Source organism: Xyrauchen texanus, chromosome 5, assembly GCF_025860055.1.
Source record: "Xyrauchen texanus isolate HMW12.3.18 chromosome 5, RBS_HiC_50CHRs, whole genome shotgun sequence".
Lineage (NCBI taxonomy): Eukaryota > Metazoa > Chordata > Actinopteri > Cypriniformes > Catostomidae > Xyrauchen > Xyrauchen texanus.
Window position 1 is genome coordinate 9768227 of NC_068280.1, and position 22097 is coordinate 9790323.

Genomic DNA, 22097 nt, shown 5'->3' on the forward strand with positions numbered 1-22097 from the left:
CCTTTAAAAATGATGAATGGGTAAATCTGTAATATCATACATGGGTATTGAAGTCAGTGCTCTGTATTAGATATAAAGTTTTGTATTAGGTTTATTATATATATATACACACATCAGCACTAGCCCTAAATCAGTTTATCTTATTATTTGCTCACTTACCCGCTGAGGCAGGGAGGCGAGCCCCTTGCGGGCTCTCGCTTCTGGAATCAAGTGCCCAGCACCCCTCGCAGCACTGTAAATTTTTTAATGAGTATGGTCATAAAAAATGCATTTGTGCATGGAACTACTTTCTTACGTGACGGATTAGAATCTGCCATTGCTGGTTCAAAGCAAATGATGTGTCCAAGCTTCCGTTAGTAATTACAAAATTTCACTTCAGAAATAGTATCACGGCTTGTGCTGTTTCGAACAAAATATTGCATAAACAAGGATTGATGTGTGTGTGTGTGTGAGAGTGAGTGCGAGAGAGAGAGAGAGAGAGTGGTGGAGCTTGTGCAATCACCTGTTACCACTCCCAAGCAGAGATGCTGTCAGCTTTCCGAAGATCAGCTTCTCAGCGGTAAAAATTGTGTCCAAGTGGGGGTATTTCTCACTATTTCATGGTAGCCAGTGCGCAAGAGTCGATCACTATTTTCTAGCTTTAGTAGTGTAGTTTAGATAAGCGATCACGAAGAGCTGTTTTATAGACACTGGCTGATGCGGATTAACTTCACGTCACCTAACTGGCTCATATTACACACAAAATTAATTTTTGGCCACCACCTGCTGGCTAACATATGTAATGTCAAAAACAAAAGTCAAACAGTAGCTCTTAGCACCTATGCACTGCTCTTATGTTTTAGTTTAGAACCGCATGAACACAAGCAGAGTGATTCACACACAGTGAAGCGTCAGAATGCTTATGGTGTCAGATCATCAGTGCACATGGAACTCGTCCAATCAGATTAAAGGACCAGAACTAACTGTTGTATATATATATATATATATATATATATATATATATATATATATATATATATATATATATATATATATATATATATCTAAACCACTGTAAAATTATAAGTTTGTCTAGATTTAGGTTTTTTTATGAGTACAATTAATATTTTTGATGTATTCTATAAACTACTGACAACATTTCTCCCCCAAAAAATATTGTCATTTAGAGCATTTATTTAAAGGAAATGAAAACTGGTCAAAATAACAAAAAAGATACTGTGTTTTTAGACCTTGAATAATATAAAGAAAAAAGTTCATATTCATTCATAAACAACACAATACTAAGGTTTTAACTTGATCTGGGGGTGCTTCAGCAAGGCTGATATGCTTTTATTTTATTATGTCAGGTCAACAACTACTGTTCCATCATCTACATCCCAACAACCCACTGCAAGCAATTCAGCTCAAACCCAAACAACACTTCCTACCATAACCACAACTGTAACTCAAGAAACTACAACTCCTAAAACTATATCAACAATTTCACAAAGTACAGCTGAAAGTGCAACAACTACAATACCTTCCACTACCGAGACAAAGCTTCCCTCTACTACAACAGTTCCTTCTGTGTCTACAGATATAACAACAGCTTCAACAACAGCTGATGCAAGCACAACTGAAACTCCCACATCCACAGTTGTAACTAAAGAAACAACTACTCCAACAACTATGTCTACAATTTCACAAAGCACAACTGCAAGTGCAACAACTACAACACCTTCCACAACTATGACAGTGCTTCCCTCTACTACAACAGTCCCTACATCTTCACCAGGTACAACAACAGCTGCAACAACACCTCTTGCACCCACAACTGAAGCTCCAACTACAACATTTGTAACTAAAGAAACAACAAATCCAACAACTATGTCTACAATTTCACAAAGTACAACTGCCCCTGAAACAACTACATCTACACCTTCCATAACCACGACAGCTCCTCCCTCTACTACAACAGTTCCTACTTCTTCTCCGGGTACAACAACAGCTGCAACGACAACTGTTGCACACACAACTGAAGCTCCCACAACAACAGTTGTAACTATGGAAACAACAAATCCAACAACTATACAAACAATTTCACAAAGTACGACTGCAAGTTCAACCACAACAAAACCTTCCACAACTGTGACGGTACCTACTTCATCTCTGGGTACAACAACAGCCGCAAGGACAACTATTGCACCCACAACTGAAGCTCCAAGTACAACATTTGTAACTAAAGAAACAACAAATCCAACAACTATGTCTACAATTTCACAAAGTTCCACTGCAAGTTCAACAACTACAACACCTTCCACAACTTTGACAGTGCCTACTTCATCTCTGGGTACAACAACAGCCTCAACGACAACTCTTGTACCCACAACTGAAGCCGCAACTACAACATTTGTATCTAAAGAAACAACAAATCCAACAACTATGTCTACAATTTCACAAAGTACAACTGCACCTGAAACAACTACATCTACCCCTTCCATAACCACGACAGTTCCTCCCTCTACTACAACAGTTCCTACTTCTTCTCTGGGTACAACAACAGCTGCAACAACAACTCTTGCACACACAACTGAAGCTCCCACAACAACAGTTGTTACTATGGAAACGACAAATCCAACAACTATGCAAACAATGTCACAAAGTACGACTGCAAGTTCAACAACTACATCTACACCTTCCACAACTGTGACAGTGCCTACTTCATCTCTGGGTACAACAACAGCCGCAATGACAACTATTGCTCCCACAACTGAAGCTCCAACTACAACATTTGTAACTAAAGAAACAACAAATCCAACAACTATGTCTACAATTTCACAAAGTACAACTGCACCTGAAACAACTACATCTACCCCTTCCATAACCACGACAGTTCCTCCCTCTACTACAACAGTTCCTACTTCTTCTCTGGGTACAACAACAGCTGCAACGACAACTCTTGCACACACAACTGAAGCTCCCACAACAACAGTTGTTACTATGGAAACGACAAATCCAACAACTATGCAAACAATGTCACAAAGTACGACTGCAAGTTCAACAACTACATCTACACCTTCCACAACTGTGACAGTGCCTACTTCATCTCTGGGTACAACAACAGCAGCAATGACAACTATTGCTCCCACAACTGAAGCTCCAAGTACAACATTTGTAACTAAAGAAACAACAAATCCAACAACTATGTCTACAATTTCACAAAGTACAACTGCACCTGAAACAATTACATCTACATCTTACATAACCACGACACTTCCTCCCTCTACTACAACAGTTCCTACTTCTTCTCCGGGTACAACAACAGCTGCAACGACAACTCTTGCACACACAACTGAAGCTCCCACAACAACAGTTGTAACTATGGAAACGACAAATCCAACAACTATGCAAACAATGTCACAAAGTACGACTGCAAGTTCAACAACTACATCTACACCTTCCACAACTGTGACAGTGCCTACTTCATCTCTGGGTACAACAACAGCTGCAACGACAACTATTGCTCCCACAACTGAAGCCACAACTACAACATTTGTATCTAAAGAAACAACAAATCCAACAACTATGTCTACAATTTCACAAAGTACAACGGCACCTGAAACAACTACATCTACACCTTCCATAACCACGACAGTTCCTCCCTCTACTACAACAGTTCCTACTTCTTCTCCGGGTACAACAACAGCTGCAACGACAACTCTTGAACACACAACTGAAGCTCCCACAACAACAGTTGTAACTATGAAAACGACAAATCCAACAACTATGCAAACAATGTCACAAAGTACGACTGCAAGTTCAACAACTACAACACCTTCCACAACCGTGACAGTGCCTACTTCATCTCTGGGTACAACAACAGCCGCAACGACAACTATTGCACCCACAACTGAAGCTCCAAGTACAACATTTGTAACTAAAGAAACAACAAATCCAACAACTATGTCTACAACTTCACAAAGTACAACTGCACCTGAAACAACTACATCTACACCTTCCATAACCACGACAGTTCCTCCCTCTACTACAACAGTTCCTACTTCTTCTCCGGGTACAACAAAAGGTGCAACAACAACTCTTGCACACACAACTGAAGCTCACACAACAACAGCTGTTACTATGGAAACGACAAATCCAACAACTATGCAAACAATGTCACAAAGTACGACTGCAAGTTCAACAACTACATCTACACCTTCCACAACTGTGACAGTGCCTACTTCATCTCTGGGAACAACAACAGCCTCAACGACAACTCTTGTACCCACAACTGAAGCCACAACTACAACATTTGTATCTAAAGAAACAACAAATCCAACAACTATGTCTACAATTTCACAAAGTACAACTGCACCTGAAACAACTACATCTACACCTTCCATAACCACGACAGTTCCTCCCTCTACTACAACAGTTCCTACTTCTTCTCTGGGTACAACAACAGCTGCAACAACAACTCTTGCACACACAACTGAAGCTCCCACAACAACAGTTGTTACTATGGAAACGACAAATCCAACAACTACGCAAGCAATTTCACAAAGTACGACTGCAAGTTCAACAACTACAACACCTTCCACAACTCTGACAGTGCCTACTTCATCTCTGGGTACAACAACATCTGCAACGACAACTCTTGCACACACAACTGAAGCTCCAACAACAACAGTTGTAACTATGGAAACAACAAATCCAACAACTACGCAAACAATTTCACAAAGTACAACTGCAAGTTCAACAACTACATCTACACCTTCCACAACTGTCACAGTGCCTACTTCATCTCTGGGTACAACAACAGCCGCAACGACAACTATTGCTCCCACAACTGAAGCCGCAACTACAACATTTGTATCTAAAGAAACAACAAATCCAACAACTATGTCTACAATTTCACAAAGTACAACGGCACCTGAAACAACTACATCTACACCTTCCATAACCACGACAGTTCCTCCCTCTACTACAACAGTTCCTACTTCTTCTCCGGGTACAACAACAGCTGCAACGACAACTCTTGAACACACAACTGAAGCTCCCACAACAACAGTTGTAACTATGAAAACGACAAATCCAACAACCATGCAAACAATGTCACAAAGTACGACTGCAAGTTCAACAACTACAACACCTTCCACAACCGTGACAGTGCCTACTTCATCTCTGGGTACAACAACAGCCGCAACGACAACTATTGCACCCACAACTGAAGCTCCAAGTACAACATTTGTAACTAAAGAAACAACAAATCCAACAACTATGTCTACAACTTCACAAAGTACAACTGCACCTGAAACAACTACATCTACACCTTCCATAACCACGACAGTTCCTCCCTCTACTACAACAGTTCCTACTTCTTCTCCGGGTACAACAAAAGGTGCAACAACAACTCTTGCACACACAACTGAAGCTCCCACAACAACAGCTGTTACTATGGAAACGACAAATCCAACAACTATGCAAACAATGTCACAAAGTACGACTGCAAGTTCAACAACTACATCTACACCTTCCACAACTGTGACAGTGCCTACTTCATCTCTGGGAACAACAACAGCCTCAACGACAACTCTTGTACCCACAACTGAAGCCACAACTACAACATTTGTATCTAAAGAAACAACAAATCCAACAACTATGTCTACAATTTCACAAAGTACAACTGCACCTGAAACAACTACATCTACACCTTCCATAACCACGACAGTTCCTCCCTCTACTACAACAGTTCCTACTTCTTCTCCGGGTACAACAACAGCTGCAACAACAACTCTTGCACACACAACTGAAGCTCCCACAACAACAGTTGTTACTATGGAAACGACAAATCCAACAACTACGCAAGCAATTTCACAAAGTACGACTGCAAGTTCAACAACTACAACACCTTCCACAACTCTGACAGTGCCTACTTCATCTCTGGGTACAACAACATCTGCAACGACAACTCTTGCACACACAACTGAAGCTCCAACAACAACAGTTGTAACTATGGAAACAACAAATCCAACAACTACGCAAACAATTTCACAAAGTACGACTGCAAGTTCAACAACTACATCTACACCTGCCACAACTGTGACAGTGCCTACTTCATCTCTGGGTACAACAACAGCCGCAACGACAACTATTGCTCCCACAACTGAAGCCGCAACTACAACATTTGTATCTAAAGAAACAACAAATCCAACAACTATGTCTACAATTTCACAAAGTACAACTGCACCTGAAACAATTACATCTACATCTTACATAACCACGACACTTCCTCCCTCTACTACAACAGTTCCTACTTCTTCTCCGGGTACAACAACAGCTGCAACGACAACTCTTGCACACACAACTGAAGCTCCCACAACAACAGTTGTAACTATGAAAACGACAAATCCAACAACCATGCAAACAATGTCACAAAGTACGACTGCAAGTTCAACAACTACAACACCTTCCACAACCGTGACAGTGCCTACTTCATCTCTGGGTACAACAACAGCCGCAACGACAACTATTGCACCCACAACTGAAGCTCCAAGTACAACATTTGTAACTAAAGAAACAACAAATCCAACAACTATGTCTACAACTTCACAAAGTACAACTGCACCTGAAACAACTACATCTACACCTTCCATAACCACGACAGTTCCTCCCTCTACTACAACAGTTCCTACTTCTTCTCCGGGTACAACAAAAGGTGCAACAACAACTCTTGCACACACAACTGAAGCTCCCACAACAACAGCTGTTACTATGGAAACGACAAATCCAACAACTATGCAAACAATGTCACAAAGTACGACTGCAAGTTCAACAACTACATCTACACCTTCCACAACTGTGACAGTGCCTACTTCATCTCTGGGAACAACAACAGCCTCAACGACAACTCTTGTACCCACAACTGAAGCCACAACTACAACATTTGTATCTAAAGAAACAACAAATCCAACAACTATGTCTACAATTTCACAAAGTACAACTGCACCTGAAACAACTACATCTACACCTTCCATAACCACGACAGTTCCTCCCTCTACTACAACAGTTCCTACTTCTTCTCCGGTACAACAACAGCTGCAACAACAACTCTTGCACACACAACTGAAGCTCCCACAACAACAGTTGTTACTATGGAAACGACAAATCCAACAACTACGCAAGCAATTTCACAAAGTACGACTGCAAGTTCAACAACTACAACACCTTCCACAACTCTGACAGTGCCTACTTCATCTCTGGGTACAACAACATCTGCAACGACAACTCTTGCACACACAACTGAAGCTCCAACAACAACAGTTGTAACTATGGAAACAACAAATCCAACAACTACGCAAACAATTTCACAAAGTACGACTGCAAGTTCAACAACTACATCTACACCTTCCACAACTGTGACAGTGCCTACTTCATCTCTGGGTACAACAACAGCCGCAACGACAACTATTGCTCCCACAACTGAAGCCGCAACTACAACATTTGTATCTAAAGAAACAACAAATCCAACAACTATGTCTACAATTTCACAAAGTACAATGGCACCTGAAACAACTACTTCTACACCTTCCATAACCACGACAGTTCCTCCCTCTACTACAACAGTTCCTACTTCTTCTCCGGGAACAACAACAGCTGCAACGACAACTCTTGAACACACAACTGAAGCTCCCACAACAACAGTTGTAACTATGGAAACGACAAATCCAACAACTACGCAATCAATTTCACAAAGTACGACTGCAAGTTCAACAACTACAACACCTTCCACAACCGTGACAGTGCCTACTTCATCTCTGGGTACAACAACAGCCGCAACGACAACTATTGCACCCACAACTGAAGCTCCAAGTACAACATTTGTAACTAAAGAAACAACAAATCCAACAACTATGTCTACAACTTCACAAAGTACAACTGAACCTGAAACAACTACATCTACACCTTCCATAACCACGACAGTTCCTCCCTCTACTACAACAGTTCCTACTTCTTCTCCGGGTACAACAAAAGATGCAACAACAACTCTTGCACACACAACTGAAGCTCCCACAACAACAGCTGTTACTATGGAAACGACAAATCCAACAACTATGCAAACAATGTCACAAAGTACGACTGCAAGTTCAACAACTACATCTACACCTTCCACAACTGTGACAGTGCCTACTTCATCTCTGGGAACAACAACAGCCTCAACGACAACTCTTGTACCCACAACTGAAGCCACAACTACAACATTTGTATCTAAAGAAACAACAAATCCAACAACAATGTCTACAATTTCACAAAGTACAACTGCACCTGAAACAACTACATCTACACCTTCCATAACCACTGACAGTTCCTCCCTCTACTACAACAGTTCCTACTTCTTCTCCGGTACAACAACAGCTGCAACAACAACTCTTGTACACACAACTGAAGCTCCCACAACAACAGTTGTTACTATGGAAACGACAAATCCAACAACTACGCAAGCAATTTCACAAAGTACGACTGCAAGTTCAACAACTACAACACCTTCCACAACTCTGACAGTGCCTACTTCATCTCTGGGTACAACAACATCTGCAACGACAACTCTTGCACACACAACTGAAGCTCCAACAACAACAGTTGTAACTATGGAAACAACAAATCCAACAACTACGCAAACAATTTCACAAAGTACGACTGCAAGTTCAACAACTACAACACCTTCCACAACTGTGACAGTGCCTACTTCATCTCTGGGTACAACAACAGCCGCAACGACAACTATTGCACCCACAACTGAAGCTCCAAGTACAACATTTGTAACTAAAGAAACAACAAATCCAACAACTATGTCTACAACTTCACAAAGTACAACTGAACCTGAAACAACTACATCTACACCTTCCATAACCACGTACAGTTCCTCCCTCTACTACAACAGTTCCTACTTCTTCTCTGGGTACAACAAAAGGTGCAACAACAACTCTTGCACACACAACTGAAGCTCCCACAACAACAGTTGTTACTATGGAAACGACAAATCCAACAACTATGCAAACAATGTCACAAAGTACGACTGCAAGTTCAACAACTACATCTACACCTTCCACAACTGTGACAGTGCCTACTTCATCTCTGGGAACAACAACAGCCTCAACGACAACTCTTGTACCCACAACTGAAGCCACAACTACAACATTTGTAACTAAAGAAACAACAAATCCAACAACTATGTCTACAATTTCACAAAGTACAACTGCACCTGAAACAACTACATCTACACCTTCCATAACCACGACAGTTCCTCCCTCTACTACAACAGTTCCTACTTCTTCTCCGGGTACAACAACAGCTGCAACAACAACTCTTGCACACACAACTGAAGCTCCCACAACAACAGTTGTTACTATGGAAACGACAAATCCAACAACTACGCAAGCAATTTCACAAAGTACGACTGCAAGTTCAACAACTACAACACCTTCCACAACTCTGACAGTGCCTACTTCATCTCTGGGTACAACAACATCTGCAACGACAACTCTTGCACACACAACTGAAGCTCCAACAACAACAGTTGTAACTATTGAAACAACAAATCCAACAACTACGCAAACAATTTCACAAAGTACGACTGCAAGTTCAACAACTAAAACACCTTCCACAACTGTGACAGTGCCTACTTCATCTCTGGGTACAACAACAGCCGCAACAACAACTATTGCACCCACAACTGAAGCTCCAAGTACAACGTTTGTAACTAAAGAAACAACAAATCCAACAACTATGTCTACAATTTCACAAAGTACAACTGCACCTGAAACAACTACATCTACACCTTCCATAACCACGACAGTTCCTCCCTCTACTACAACAGTTCCTACTTCTTCTCTGGGTACAACAAAAGGTGCAACAACAACTCTTGCACACACAACTGAAGCTCCCACAACAACAGTTGTTACTATGGAAACGACAAATCCAACAACTATGCAAACAATGTCACAAAGTACGACTGCAAGTTCAACAACTACATCTACACCTTCCACAACTGTGACAGTGCCTACTTCATCTCTGGGAACAACAACAGCCTCAACGACAACTCTTGTACCCACAACTGAAGCTCCAAGTACAACATTTGTAACTAAAGAAACAACCAATCCAACAACTATGTCTACAATTTCACAAAGTACAACTGCACCTGAAACAACTACATCTACACCTTCCATAACCACGACAGTTCCTCCCTCTACTACAACAGTTCCTACTTCTTCTCCGGGTACAACAACAGATGCAACAACAACTCTTGCACACACAACTGAAGATCCCACAACAACAGTTGTTACTATGGAAACGACAAATCCAACAACTACGCAAGCAATTTCACAAAGTACGACTGCAAGTTCAACAACTACAACACCTTCCACAACTGTGACAGTGCCTACTTCATCTCTGGGTACAACAACAGCTGCAACGACAACTATTGCACCCACAACTGAAGCTCCAAGTACAACATTTGTAACTAAAGAAACAACAAATCCAACAACTATGTCTACAATTTCACAAAGTACAACTGCACCTGAAACAACTACATCTACCCCTTCCATAACCACGACAGTTCCTCCCTCTACTACAACAGTTCCTACTTCTTCTCTGGATACAACAACAGCTGCAACAACAACTCTTGCACACACAACTGAAGCTCCCACAACAACAGTTGTTACTATGGAAACGACAAATCCAACAACTATGCAAACAATGTCACAAAGTACGACTGCAAGTTCAACAACTACATCTACACCTTCCACAACTGTGACAGTGCCTACTTCATCTCTGGGTACAACAACAGCCGCAAAGACAACTATTGCTCCCACAACTGAAGCTCCAAGTACAACATTTGTAACTAAAGAAACAACAAATCCAACAACTATGTCTACAATTTCACAAAGTACAACTGCACCTGAAACAACTACATCTACACCTTCCATAACCACGACAGTTCCTCCCTCTACTACAACAGTTCCTACTTCTTCTCCGGGTACAACAACAGCTGCAACAACAACTCTTGCACACACAACTGAAGATCCCACAACAACAGTTGTTACTATGGAAACGACAAATCCAACAACTACGCAAGCAATTTCACAAAGTACGACTGCAAGTTCAACAACTACAACACCTTCCACAACTGTGACAGTGCCTACTTCATCTCTGGGTACAACAACAGCTGCAACGACAACTATTGCACCCACAACTGAAGCTCCAAGTACAACATTTGTAACTAAAGAAACAACAAATCCAACAACTATGTCAACAATTTCACAAAGTACAACTGCACCTGAAACAACTACATCTACACCTTCCATAACCACGACAGTTCCTCCCTCTACTACAACAGTTCCTACTTCTTCTCTGGATACAACAACAGCTGCAACAACAACTCTTGCACACACAACTGAAGCTCCCACAACAACAGTTGTTACTATGGAAACGACAAATCCAACAACTACACAAGCAAATTCACAAAGTACGACTGCAAGTTCAACAACTACAACACCTTCCACAACTGTGACAGTGCCTACTTCATCTCTGGGTACAACAACAGCCGCAAAGACAACTATTGATCCCACAACTGAAGCTCCAAGTACAACATTTTTAACTAAAGAAACAACAAATCCAACAACTATGTCTACAATTTCACAAAGTACAACTGCACCTGAAACAACTACATCTACACCTTCCATAACCACGACAGTTCCTCCCTCTACTACAACAGTTCCTACTTCTTCTCCGGGTACAACAACAGCTGCAACAACAACTCTTGCACACACAACTGAAGCTCCCACAACAACAGTTGTTACTATGGAAACGACAAATCCAACAACTACGCAAGCAATTTCACAAAGTACGACTGCAAGTTCAACAACTACAACACCTTCCACAACTCTGACAGTGCCTACTTCATCTCTGGGTACAACAACATCTGCAACGACAACTCTTGCACACACAACTGAAGCTCCAACAACAACAGTTGTAACTATGGAAACAACAAATCCAACAACTACGCAAACAATTTCACAAAGTACGACTGCAAGTTCAACAACTACAACACCTTCCACAACTGTGACAGTGCCTACTTCATCTCTGGGTACAACAACAGCCGCAACGACAACTATTGCACCCACAACTGAAGCTCCAAGTACAACATTTGTAACTAAAGAAACAACAAATCCAACAACTATGTCTACAATTTCACAAAGTACAACTGCACCTGAAACAACTACATCTACACCTTCCATAACCACGACAGTTCCTCCCTCTACTACAACAGTTCCTACTTCTTCTCTGGGTACAACAAAAGGTGCAACAACAACTCTTGCACACACAACTGAAGCTCCCACAACAACAGTTGTTACTATGGAAACGACAAATCCAACAACTATGCAAACAATGTCACAAAGTACGACTGCAAGTTCAACAACTACATCTACACCTTCCACAACTGTGACAGTGCCTACTTCATCTCTGGGAACAACAACAGCCTCAACGACAACTCTTGTACCCACAACTGAAGCCACAACTACAACATTTGTATCTAAAGAAACAACAAATCCAACAACTATGTCTACAATTTCACAAAGTACAACTGCACCTGAAACAACTACATCTACACCTTCCATAACCACGACAGTTCCTCCCTCTACTACAACAGTTCCTACTTCTTCTCCGGGTACAACAACAGCTGCAACAACAACTCTTGCACACACAACTGAAGCTCCCACAACAACAGTTGTTACTATGGAAACGACAAATCCAACAACTACGCAAGCAATTTCACAAAGTACGACTGCAAGTTCAACAACTACAACACCTTCCACAACTGTGACAGTGCCTACTTCATCTCTGGGTACAACAACATCTGCAACGACAACTCTTGCACACACAACTGAAGCTCCAACAACAACAGTTGTAACTATTGAAACAACAAATCCAACAACTACGCAAACAATTTCACAAAGTACAATTGCACCTGAAACAACTACATCTACACCTTCCATAACCACGACAGTTCCTCCCTCTACTACAACAGTTCCTACTTCTTCTCCGGGTACAACAACAGCTGCAACAACAACTCTTGCACACACAACTGAAGATCCCACAACAACAGTTGTTACTATGGAAACGACAAATCCAACAACTACGCAAGCAATTTCACAAAGTACGACTGCAAGTTCAACAACTACAACACCATCCACAACTGTGACAGTGCCTACTTCATCTCTGGGTACAACAACAGCCGCAAAGACAACTATTGCTCCCACAACTGAAGCTCCAAGTACAACAGTTGTAACTAAAGAAACAACAAATCCAACAACTATGTCTACAATTTCACAAAGTACAACTGCACCTGAAACAACTACGTCTACACCTTCCATAACCACGACAGTTCCTCCCTCTACTACAACAGTTCCTACTTCTTCTCCGGGTACAACAACAGCTGCAACAACAACTCTTGCACACACAACTGAAGCTCCCACAACAACAGTTGTTACTATGGAAACGACAAATCCAACAACTACGCAAGCAATTTCACAAAGTACGACTGCAAGTTCAACAACTACAACACCTTCCACAACTGTGACAGTGCCTACTTCATCTCTGGGTATAACAACAGCCGCAACGACAACTATTGCACCCACAACTGAAGCTCCAAGTACAACATTTGTAACTAAAGAAACAACAAATCCAACAACTATGTCTACAATTTCACAAAGTACAACTGCACCTGAAACAACTACATCTACACCTTCCATAACCACGACAGTTCCTCCCTCTACTACAACAGTTCCTACTTCTTCTCTGGGTACAACAAAAGGTGCAACAACAACTCTTGCACACACAACTGAAGCTCCCACAACAACAGTTGTTACTATGGAAATGACAAATCCAACAACTATGCAAACAATGTCACAAAGTACGACTGCAAGTTCAACAACTACATCTACACCTTCCACAACTGTGACAGTGCCTACTTCATCTCTGGGAACAACAACAGCCTCAACGACAACTATTGTACCCACAACTGAAGCCACAACTACAACATTTGTATCTAAAGAAACAACAAATCCAACAACTATGTCTACAATTTCACAAAGTACAACTGCACCTGAAACAACTACATCTACACCTGCCATAACCACGACAGTTCCTCCCTCTACTACAACAGTTCCTACTTCTTCTCCGGGTACAACAACAGCTGCAACAACAACTCTTGCACACACAACTGAAGATCCCACAACAACAGTTGTTACTATGGAAACGACAAATCCAACAACTACGCAAGCAATTTCACAAAGTACGACTGCAAGTTCAACAACTACAACACCTTCCACAACTGTGACAGTGCCTACTTCATCTCTGGGTACAACAACAGCTGCAACGACAACTATTGCACCCACAACTGAAGCTCCAAGTACAACATTTGTAACTAAAGAAACAACAAATCCAACAACTATGTCTACAATTTCACAAAGTACAACTGCACCTGAAACAACTACATCTACCCCTTCCATAACCACGACAGTTCCTCCCTCTACTACAACAGTTCCTACTTCTTCTCTGGATACAACAACAGCTGCAACAACAACTCTTGCACACACAACTGAAGCTCCCACAACAACAGTTGTTACTATGGAAACGACAAATCCAACAACTACACAAGCAATTTCACAAAGTACGACTGCAAGTTCAACAACTACAACACCTTCCACAACTGTGACAGTGCCTACTTCATCTCTGGGTACAACAACAGCCGCAAAGACAACTATTGCTCCCACAACTGAAGCTCCAAGTACAACATTTGTAACTAAAGAAACAACAAATCCAACAACTATGTCTACAATTTCACAAAGTACAACTGCACCTGAAACAACTACATCTACATCTTCCATAACCACGACACTTCCTCCCTCTACTACAACAGTTCCTACTTCTTCTCCGGGTACAACAACAGCTACAACGACAACTCTTGCACACACAACTGAAGCTCCCACAACAACAGTTGTAACTATGGAAACGACAAATCCAACAACTATGCAAACAATGTCACAAAGTACGACTGCAAGTTCAACAACTACATCTACACCTTCCACAACTGTGACAGTGCCTACTTCATCTCTGGGTACAACAACAGCCTCAACGACAACTTTTGTACCCACAACTGAAGCCGCAACTACAACATTTGTATCTAAAGAAACAACAAATCCAACAACTATGTCTACAATTTCACAAAGTACAATTGCACCTGAAACAACTACATCTACACCTTCCATAACCACGACAGTTCTTCCCTCTACTACAACAGTTCCTACTTCTTCTCTGGGTACAACAACAGCTGCAACAAAAACTCTTGCACACACAACTGAAGCTCCCACAACAACAGTTGTTACTATGGAAACGACAAATCCAACAACTACGCAAGCAATTTCAGAAAGTACGACTGCAAGTTCAACAACTACAACACCTTCCACAACTGTGACAGTGCCTACTTCATCTCTGGGTACAACAACAGCCTCAACGACAACTATTGCACCCACAACTGAAGCTCCAAGTACAACATTTGTAACTAAAGAAACAACAAATCCAACAACTTTGTCTACAATTTCACAAAGTACAACTGCACCTGAAACAACTACATCTACATCTTCCATAACCATGACACTTCCTCCCTCTACTACAACAGTTCCTACTTCTTCTCCGGGTACAACAACAGCTACAACGACAACTCTTGCACACACAACTGAAGCTCCCACAACAACAGTTGTAACTATGGAAACAACAAATCCAACAAATATACAAACAATTTCACAAAGTACGACTGCAAGTTCAACCACTACAAAACCTTCCACAACTGTGACAGTACCTACTTCATCTCTGGATACAACAACAGCCGCAACGACAACTATTGCACCCACAACTGAAGCTCCAAGTACAACATTTGTAACTAAAGAAACAACAAATCCAACAACTATGTCTACAATTTCACAAAGTTCGACTGCAAGTTCAACAACTACAACACCTTTCACAACTGTGACAGTGGCTACTTCATCTCTGGGAACAATAACAGCCTCAACGACAACTTTTGTACCCACAACTGAAGCCGCAACTACAACATTTGTATCTAAAGAAACAACAAATCCAACAACTATGTCTACAATTTCACAAAGTACAACTGCACCTGAAACAACTACATCTACACCTTCCATAACCACGACAGTTCCTCCCTCTACTACAACAGTTCCTACTTCTTCTCCGGGTACAACAACAGCTGCAACAACAACTCTTGCACACACAACTGAAGCTCCCACAACAACAGTTGTTACTATGGAAACGACAAATCCAACAACTATGCAAACAATGTCACAAAGTACGACTGCAAGTTCAGCAACTACATCTACACCTTCCAAAACTGTGACAGTGCCTACTTCATCTCTGGGTACAACAACAGCCGCAAAGACAACTACTGCTCCCACAACTGAAGCTCCAAGTACAACATTTGTAACTAAAGAAACAACAAATCCAACAACTATGTCTACAATTTCACAAAGTACAACTGCACCTGAAACAACTACATCTACATCTTCCATAACCACGACAGTTCCTCCCTCTACTACAACAGTTCCTACTTCTTCTCCGGGTACAACAACAGCTGCAACGACAACTCTTGCACACACAACTGAAGCTCCCACACCAACAGTTGTAACTATGGAAACGACAAATCCAACAACTATGCAAACAATGTCACAAAGTACGACTGCAAGTTCAACAACTACATCTACACCTTCCTCAACTGTGAAAGTGCCTACTTCATCTCTGGGTACAACAACAGCCGCAACGACAACTATTGCTCCCACAACTGAAGCTCCAAGTACAACATTTGTAACTAAAGAAACAACAAATCCAACAACTATGTCTACAATTTCACAAAGTTCGACTGCAAGCTCAACAACTACAACACCATCCACAACTTTGACAGTGCCTACTTCATCTCTGGGTACAACAACAGCCTCAACGACAACTCTTGTACCCACAACTGAAGCCGCAACTACAACATTTGTATCTAAAGAAACAACAAATCCAACAACTATGTTTACAATTTCACAAAGTTCGACTGCAAGTTCAACAACTACAACACCATCCACAACTTTGACAGTGCCTACTTCATCTCTGGGTACAACAACAGCCTCAACGACAACTCTTGTACCCACAACTGAAGCCGCAACTACAACATTTGTATCTAAAGAAACAACAAATCCAACAACTATGTTTACAATTTCACAAAGTACAACTGCACCTGAAACAACTACATCTACACCTTCCATATCCACGACAGTTCCTCGCTCTACTACAACAGTTCCTACTTCTTCTCCAGGTACAACAACAGCTGCAACGACAACTCTTGCATACACAACTGAAGCTCCCACAAAAACAGTTGTAACTATTGAAATGATAAATCCAACAACTACGCAAACAAATTCGCAAAGTACGACTGCAAGTTCAACAACTACAACACCTTCCACAACTGAGACAGTGCCTACTTCATCTCTGGTTACAACAAAAGCTGCAACGACAACTCTTGCACCCACAACTGAAGCTACAAGTACAACATTTGTAACTAAAGAAACAACAAATCCAACAAGTATGTCTACAATTTCACAAAGTACAAATGCACCTGAAACAACTACATCTACACCTTCCATAACCGCAACAATTCCTCCCTCTATTACAACAGTTTCAACTTCTTCTCCGGGTACAACAACAGCCGCAACGACAAATATTGCACAAACAACTGAAGCTTCAGCAAAAGCTTCAACAATATCACTTGTACCCACAGCAACAGAATCTTCCACAACCACAGTTATAATTCAAGAACCATCAACTCTAACAACTATATCTACAATTTCACAAAGTACAACTGCACCTGTAACAACTATAACTCTGCCTTCCACAACCACAATGGTGCCTCCCTCTACTAAAACAGCTACTATTTCATCTGTAGCTCCAGGCACCACAACAGCTCCAACCACATCACATGCAACCACAACAAGTGAAGCTCAAAAAGCCACAATTATGTCTGAAAAAAGTACAACTGCACCTGCAGCAACAACATCTACATCTCCCACAACCACAACAGTACCTCCCCCTTCAACAACAGTTACTACTGCATCTCTAGTTACAAGCATAACAGTGCCTCCCTCAACTACAATAGTTTCTGCTTCATCTGCAACACTTGCACCAACAACTAAAATCACTCCAGCTTTAACAACAACTTCAACTGCAGGTTCAGATTTCACAACAGGAATAGTCAATACCCCAACTACAACTCAAACAAAATATGAAACTCAAACAAGCAAAACTACAGACTCCACTATGACAGCTCCAGCTCCAACAACAACAACAACAGCTCTTACAACTAAAACAACTGCTCCTGCAACAGAAACAACTGCATCCCCACCAACGTCTGCAGCAACAACTAAAACTCCACAACAAACCTCAGATTTAGCTCTAAACACAAATACACATACAGCTCAAAGTACAACTGCAGCTCAAACAACAACTGCATTCCAAACTACATCTACACCTCTGACACGCACAACTAATGCTTTCACCAACACAGCTCAAGCTCTAAGCCAAGGAGCACTAATTACCACAGCAACTTCATCTCCAATAACCACAACAGTGTCTCCAGCAGATATAACTGTAGCTGTAACAATGATGCCTACATCCTCTGCTCCTGCAACTATTACTTTAAGAAAAACAACAACAGCTTCATACATTACAACTCCAACAAAAACCACTGATCCTCCAAAAACCACAACTGCATCCATGATACCCATTACTGTCATTCCAACCATTACAATACCAACTAAAATCTCAACTACAGCTCCTAGCATGGCAACAAGCACAACTGCAGCTATTACCAGCACAGCTCCAGCTCAGACCACAATGGCACTTTCAACTAAAACAACATTATGTCCAACAACCAACAGCATGTTTTCGGCAACAATGCATTCAGAAACTACAACTGCTTCAACAACCACGACTAGAATTCAAACCATCACACCTCTCACCAGAACAAGTGAATTTCTAATATCAAAAATGACATCCCAAGCAACCCCAAATGTTCCTCAAACCGAAGTAACTCAGACCTCTATAGCAGCTGCTAGCACAGTTGAATTTCAAACAGAAGCAACAGATCTAACAAGCACTGTGGCTACAGCTCCAACAACAAAACTTGCAACAACAAAAATTCCAACACAAAACTTAACCAATATGAGTGGTGCAGCTGTGGTCAAAACCAAGTTAGTTTTCATATCGACATCATCAGTCCCCAGTGAAGCTCTGGTCCTCAGTGCTATCAGTACTCTCCGGAACTCCAGAGAGTCACAACTAAATGAATCAGTGAAGCTGGTGAATGTCACCTATGAGAGTAAGTTTTATCATCTTAAATGGAAAAGTATTTAAATATTTTAGGTGTTAAAAAACAAAGCTTTAAATGAACATAAATTGGCATTTGTATGTCTACAGAAATCTCAGAAACCTCCTATGCCATCATCTTTACATTTAATCTGAGTAATATCAGCATTCCAGAGGACCCAGCGCTAATAAGCAACACGTACCAGCAAGTGCAGGGTGTCATTAATAAAGCGGTAAATATTCACAAATAGCCGAAGAAAAGAGTTTGGGTCCAATATAACATTTTCTCAGCGTTTGATTATTGGTTTGATTTTCACCACCAGCTGAACACTATTCTGAATGACCCTGGTAGTCCCGTTTTGGAACCCAAGTCCTCAAACTTCACGTAAGATATAAATGACTTTCTCCTCTGAACCATATTTATTCATAATCTTCATTTCAGACTACAAGCTGAGTCATTAAAAAACATATGTAAACATGTATTTTCTTTAGAATAGAATAGAATAGAAAACTTTATTGTCATTGTCACATGTACAACGAAAAGATTTTAAAGTGCTAACCAGCCAGTGCATCATTCCTAATATAATTTTTAAAAAACAGTAAATAAAACTTAATTTTTAAAAAATTAAGTAAATAAAACTTAAAATCTCAGTAAAACTGTTTTTGATAAATTTATTGAAGCTATTTAAAATATATAGTTTCTGCTTTACCTGTAGGAGCTCATCAAACCAAATTGATGGCACTATGGAATACACCTTCCAGGATGGAGATGTTATACAACCAGTCAGCTTCCTATATGAGCTTAGTTTATTGATGGGTATGCATTCATCTTTTTGAAGCCATTCTTATGCTTGCATCTTTTAAATTCAAGAAATCTTCTTTTGCTTAAAATCATTAAAGTCAGTTTGGTCTGATTTGAGTTGATTTGGATTTCAGGATCGACTACTACAACAGCGCCTCTATTAACAACAAGTAGCACTCCTCTGAGCCCTATAATCCTTGTGTAAGTTTACATTTCCCATTTTAAGAAATTCAATTAGCCATTAAATCATAATAGTTGTTCCAAATCAGTAAACTGTATTTAACAAAAGTGTGGCTCTTTACAGATCTGGTGCAGCAGTGGTGAAAAGCAAGCTGCTGTTTAACTCCTCATCTCCAGTCCCCAGTGAAGCTCTGGTCCTCAGTGCTATCAGTACTCTCCGGAACTCCAGAGAGTCACAGCTAAATGAATCAGTGAAGCTGGTGAATGTCACCTATGAGAGTAAGTTTTATCATCTTAAATTGAAAAGCATTTACATTTTTTAGGTGTTAAAAAACAACGCTTTAAATGAACATAAATTGGCATTTCTATGTCTACAGAAATCTCAGAAACCTCCTATGCCATCATCTTTACATTTAATCTGAGTAATATCAGCATTCCAGAAGACCCAGCGCTAATAAGCAACACGTACCAGCAAGTGCAGGGTGTAATTAATAAAGCGGTAAGTATTCGCAAATAGCCGAAGAAAAGAGTTTGGGTCCAATATAACATTTTCTCAATGTTTGATTATTGGTTTGATTTTCACCACCAGCTGAACACTATTCTGAATGACCCTGGTAGTCCCGTTTTGGAACCCAAGTCCTCAAACTTCACGTAAGATATAAACTGACTTTCACCTCTGAACCATATATATTCATAATCTTCATTTCAGACTCGAAGTTGAGTCATTAAAAAACATATATCTAAACATGTATTTTCTTTAAAATCTCAGTAAAACTGTTTTTGATAAATTTATTGAAGCTATTTAAAATATATAGTTTCTGCTTTACCTGTAGGAGCTCATCAAACCAAATTGATGGCACTATGGGATACACCTTCCAGGATGGAGATGTTATACAACCAGTCAGCTTCCTATATGAGCTTCGTTTATTGATGGGTATGCATTCATCTTTTTGAAGCCATTCTTATGCTTGCATCTTTTAAAATCAAGAAATCTTCTTTTGCTTAAAATGATAAGTCAGTTTGGTCTGATTTGATTTGATTTGATTCAGATTCAGGATCGACTACTACAACAGCGCCTCTACTAACAACAAGTAGCACTCCTCTGAGCCCTATAATCCTTGTGTAAGTTTACATTTCCCATTTTAAGAAATTTCAATTAGCCATTAAATCATAATAGTTGTTCCAAATCGGTAAACTGTATTTAACAAAAGTGTGGCTCTTTACAGATCTGGTGCAGCAGTGGTGAAAAGCAAGCTGCTGTTTAACTCCTCATCTCCAGTTCCCAGTGAAGCTCTGGTCCTCAGTGCTATTAGTACTCTCCGGAACTCCAGAGAGTCACAACTAAATGAATCAGTGAAGCTGGTGAATGTCACCTATGAGAGTAAGTTTTATCATCTTAAATGGAAAAGTATTTACATTTTTTATATATTAAACAGTGATTAATGCAAAGCTTTAAATGAACATAAATTGACATTTCTATGTCTACAGAAATCTCAGAAACCTCCTATGCCATCATCTTTACATTTAATCTGAGTAATATCAGCATTCCAGAGGACCCAGCGCTAATAAGCAACACGTACCAGCAAGTGCAGGGTGTCATTAATAAAGCGGTAAATATTCACAAATAGCCGAAGAAAAGAGTTTGGGTCCAATATATCATTTT

The 22097-nt window shown here is 40.6% G+C and overlaps 2 protein-coding genes across 2 annotated transcripts in view; one reads left to right on the forward strand and one right to left on the reverse strand.

Moving 5' to 3' along the window:
- Positions 1-22097, forward strand: part of LOC127644113 (uncharacterized) — an 84378-nt gene that overhangs the window by 51204 nt on the left and 11077 nt on the right. The window contains 7 exon segments of the mRNA XM_052127135.1: positions 20559-20713; positions 20812-20933; positions 21024-21085; positions 21268-21368; positions 21484-21556; positions 21661-21815; positions 21923-22044. Coding sequence (XP_051983095.1) covers positions 20559-20713; positions 20812-20933; positions 21024-21085; positions 21268-21368; positions 21484-21556; positions 21661-21815; positions 21923-22044 — 790 coding nt within the window.
- On the reverse strand, positions 1353-15430 carry LOC127643720 (uncharacterized). Its single transcript, XM_052126557.1, has 3 exons — positions 13604-15430; positions 4913-5512; positions 1353-3214 (listed from the first exon to the last, which is right to left on the reverse strand). The coding sequence occupies exons 1-3, from the start codon at positions 15306-15308 to the stop codon at positions 1446-1448; spliced, it is 4074 nt and encodes a 1357-aa protein (XP_051982517.1). The 5' UTR covers positions 15309-15430; the 3' UTR covers positions 1353-1445.

Bases quoted from the DNA above. Each gene is read 5' to 3' on its own strand.
- LOC127643720 (XM_052126557.1), bottom strand. From the start codon at position 15,308: ATGGAAGGTGTAGATGTAGTTGTTTCAGGTGCAATTGTACTTTGTGAA. The intron at 5,513-13,603 runs GTGTTGTAGTTG...CAGTTGTGGAAG, and splicing joins CACTGTCACAGTTGTGGAAG to GTGTAGATGTAGTTGTTGAA. The intron at 3,215-4,912 runs GTGCCGTTGTAC...TAATTGTTTCAG, and splicing joins TGTAGATGTAGTTGTTTCAG to GTGCAGTTGTACTTTGTGAA.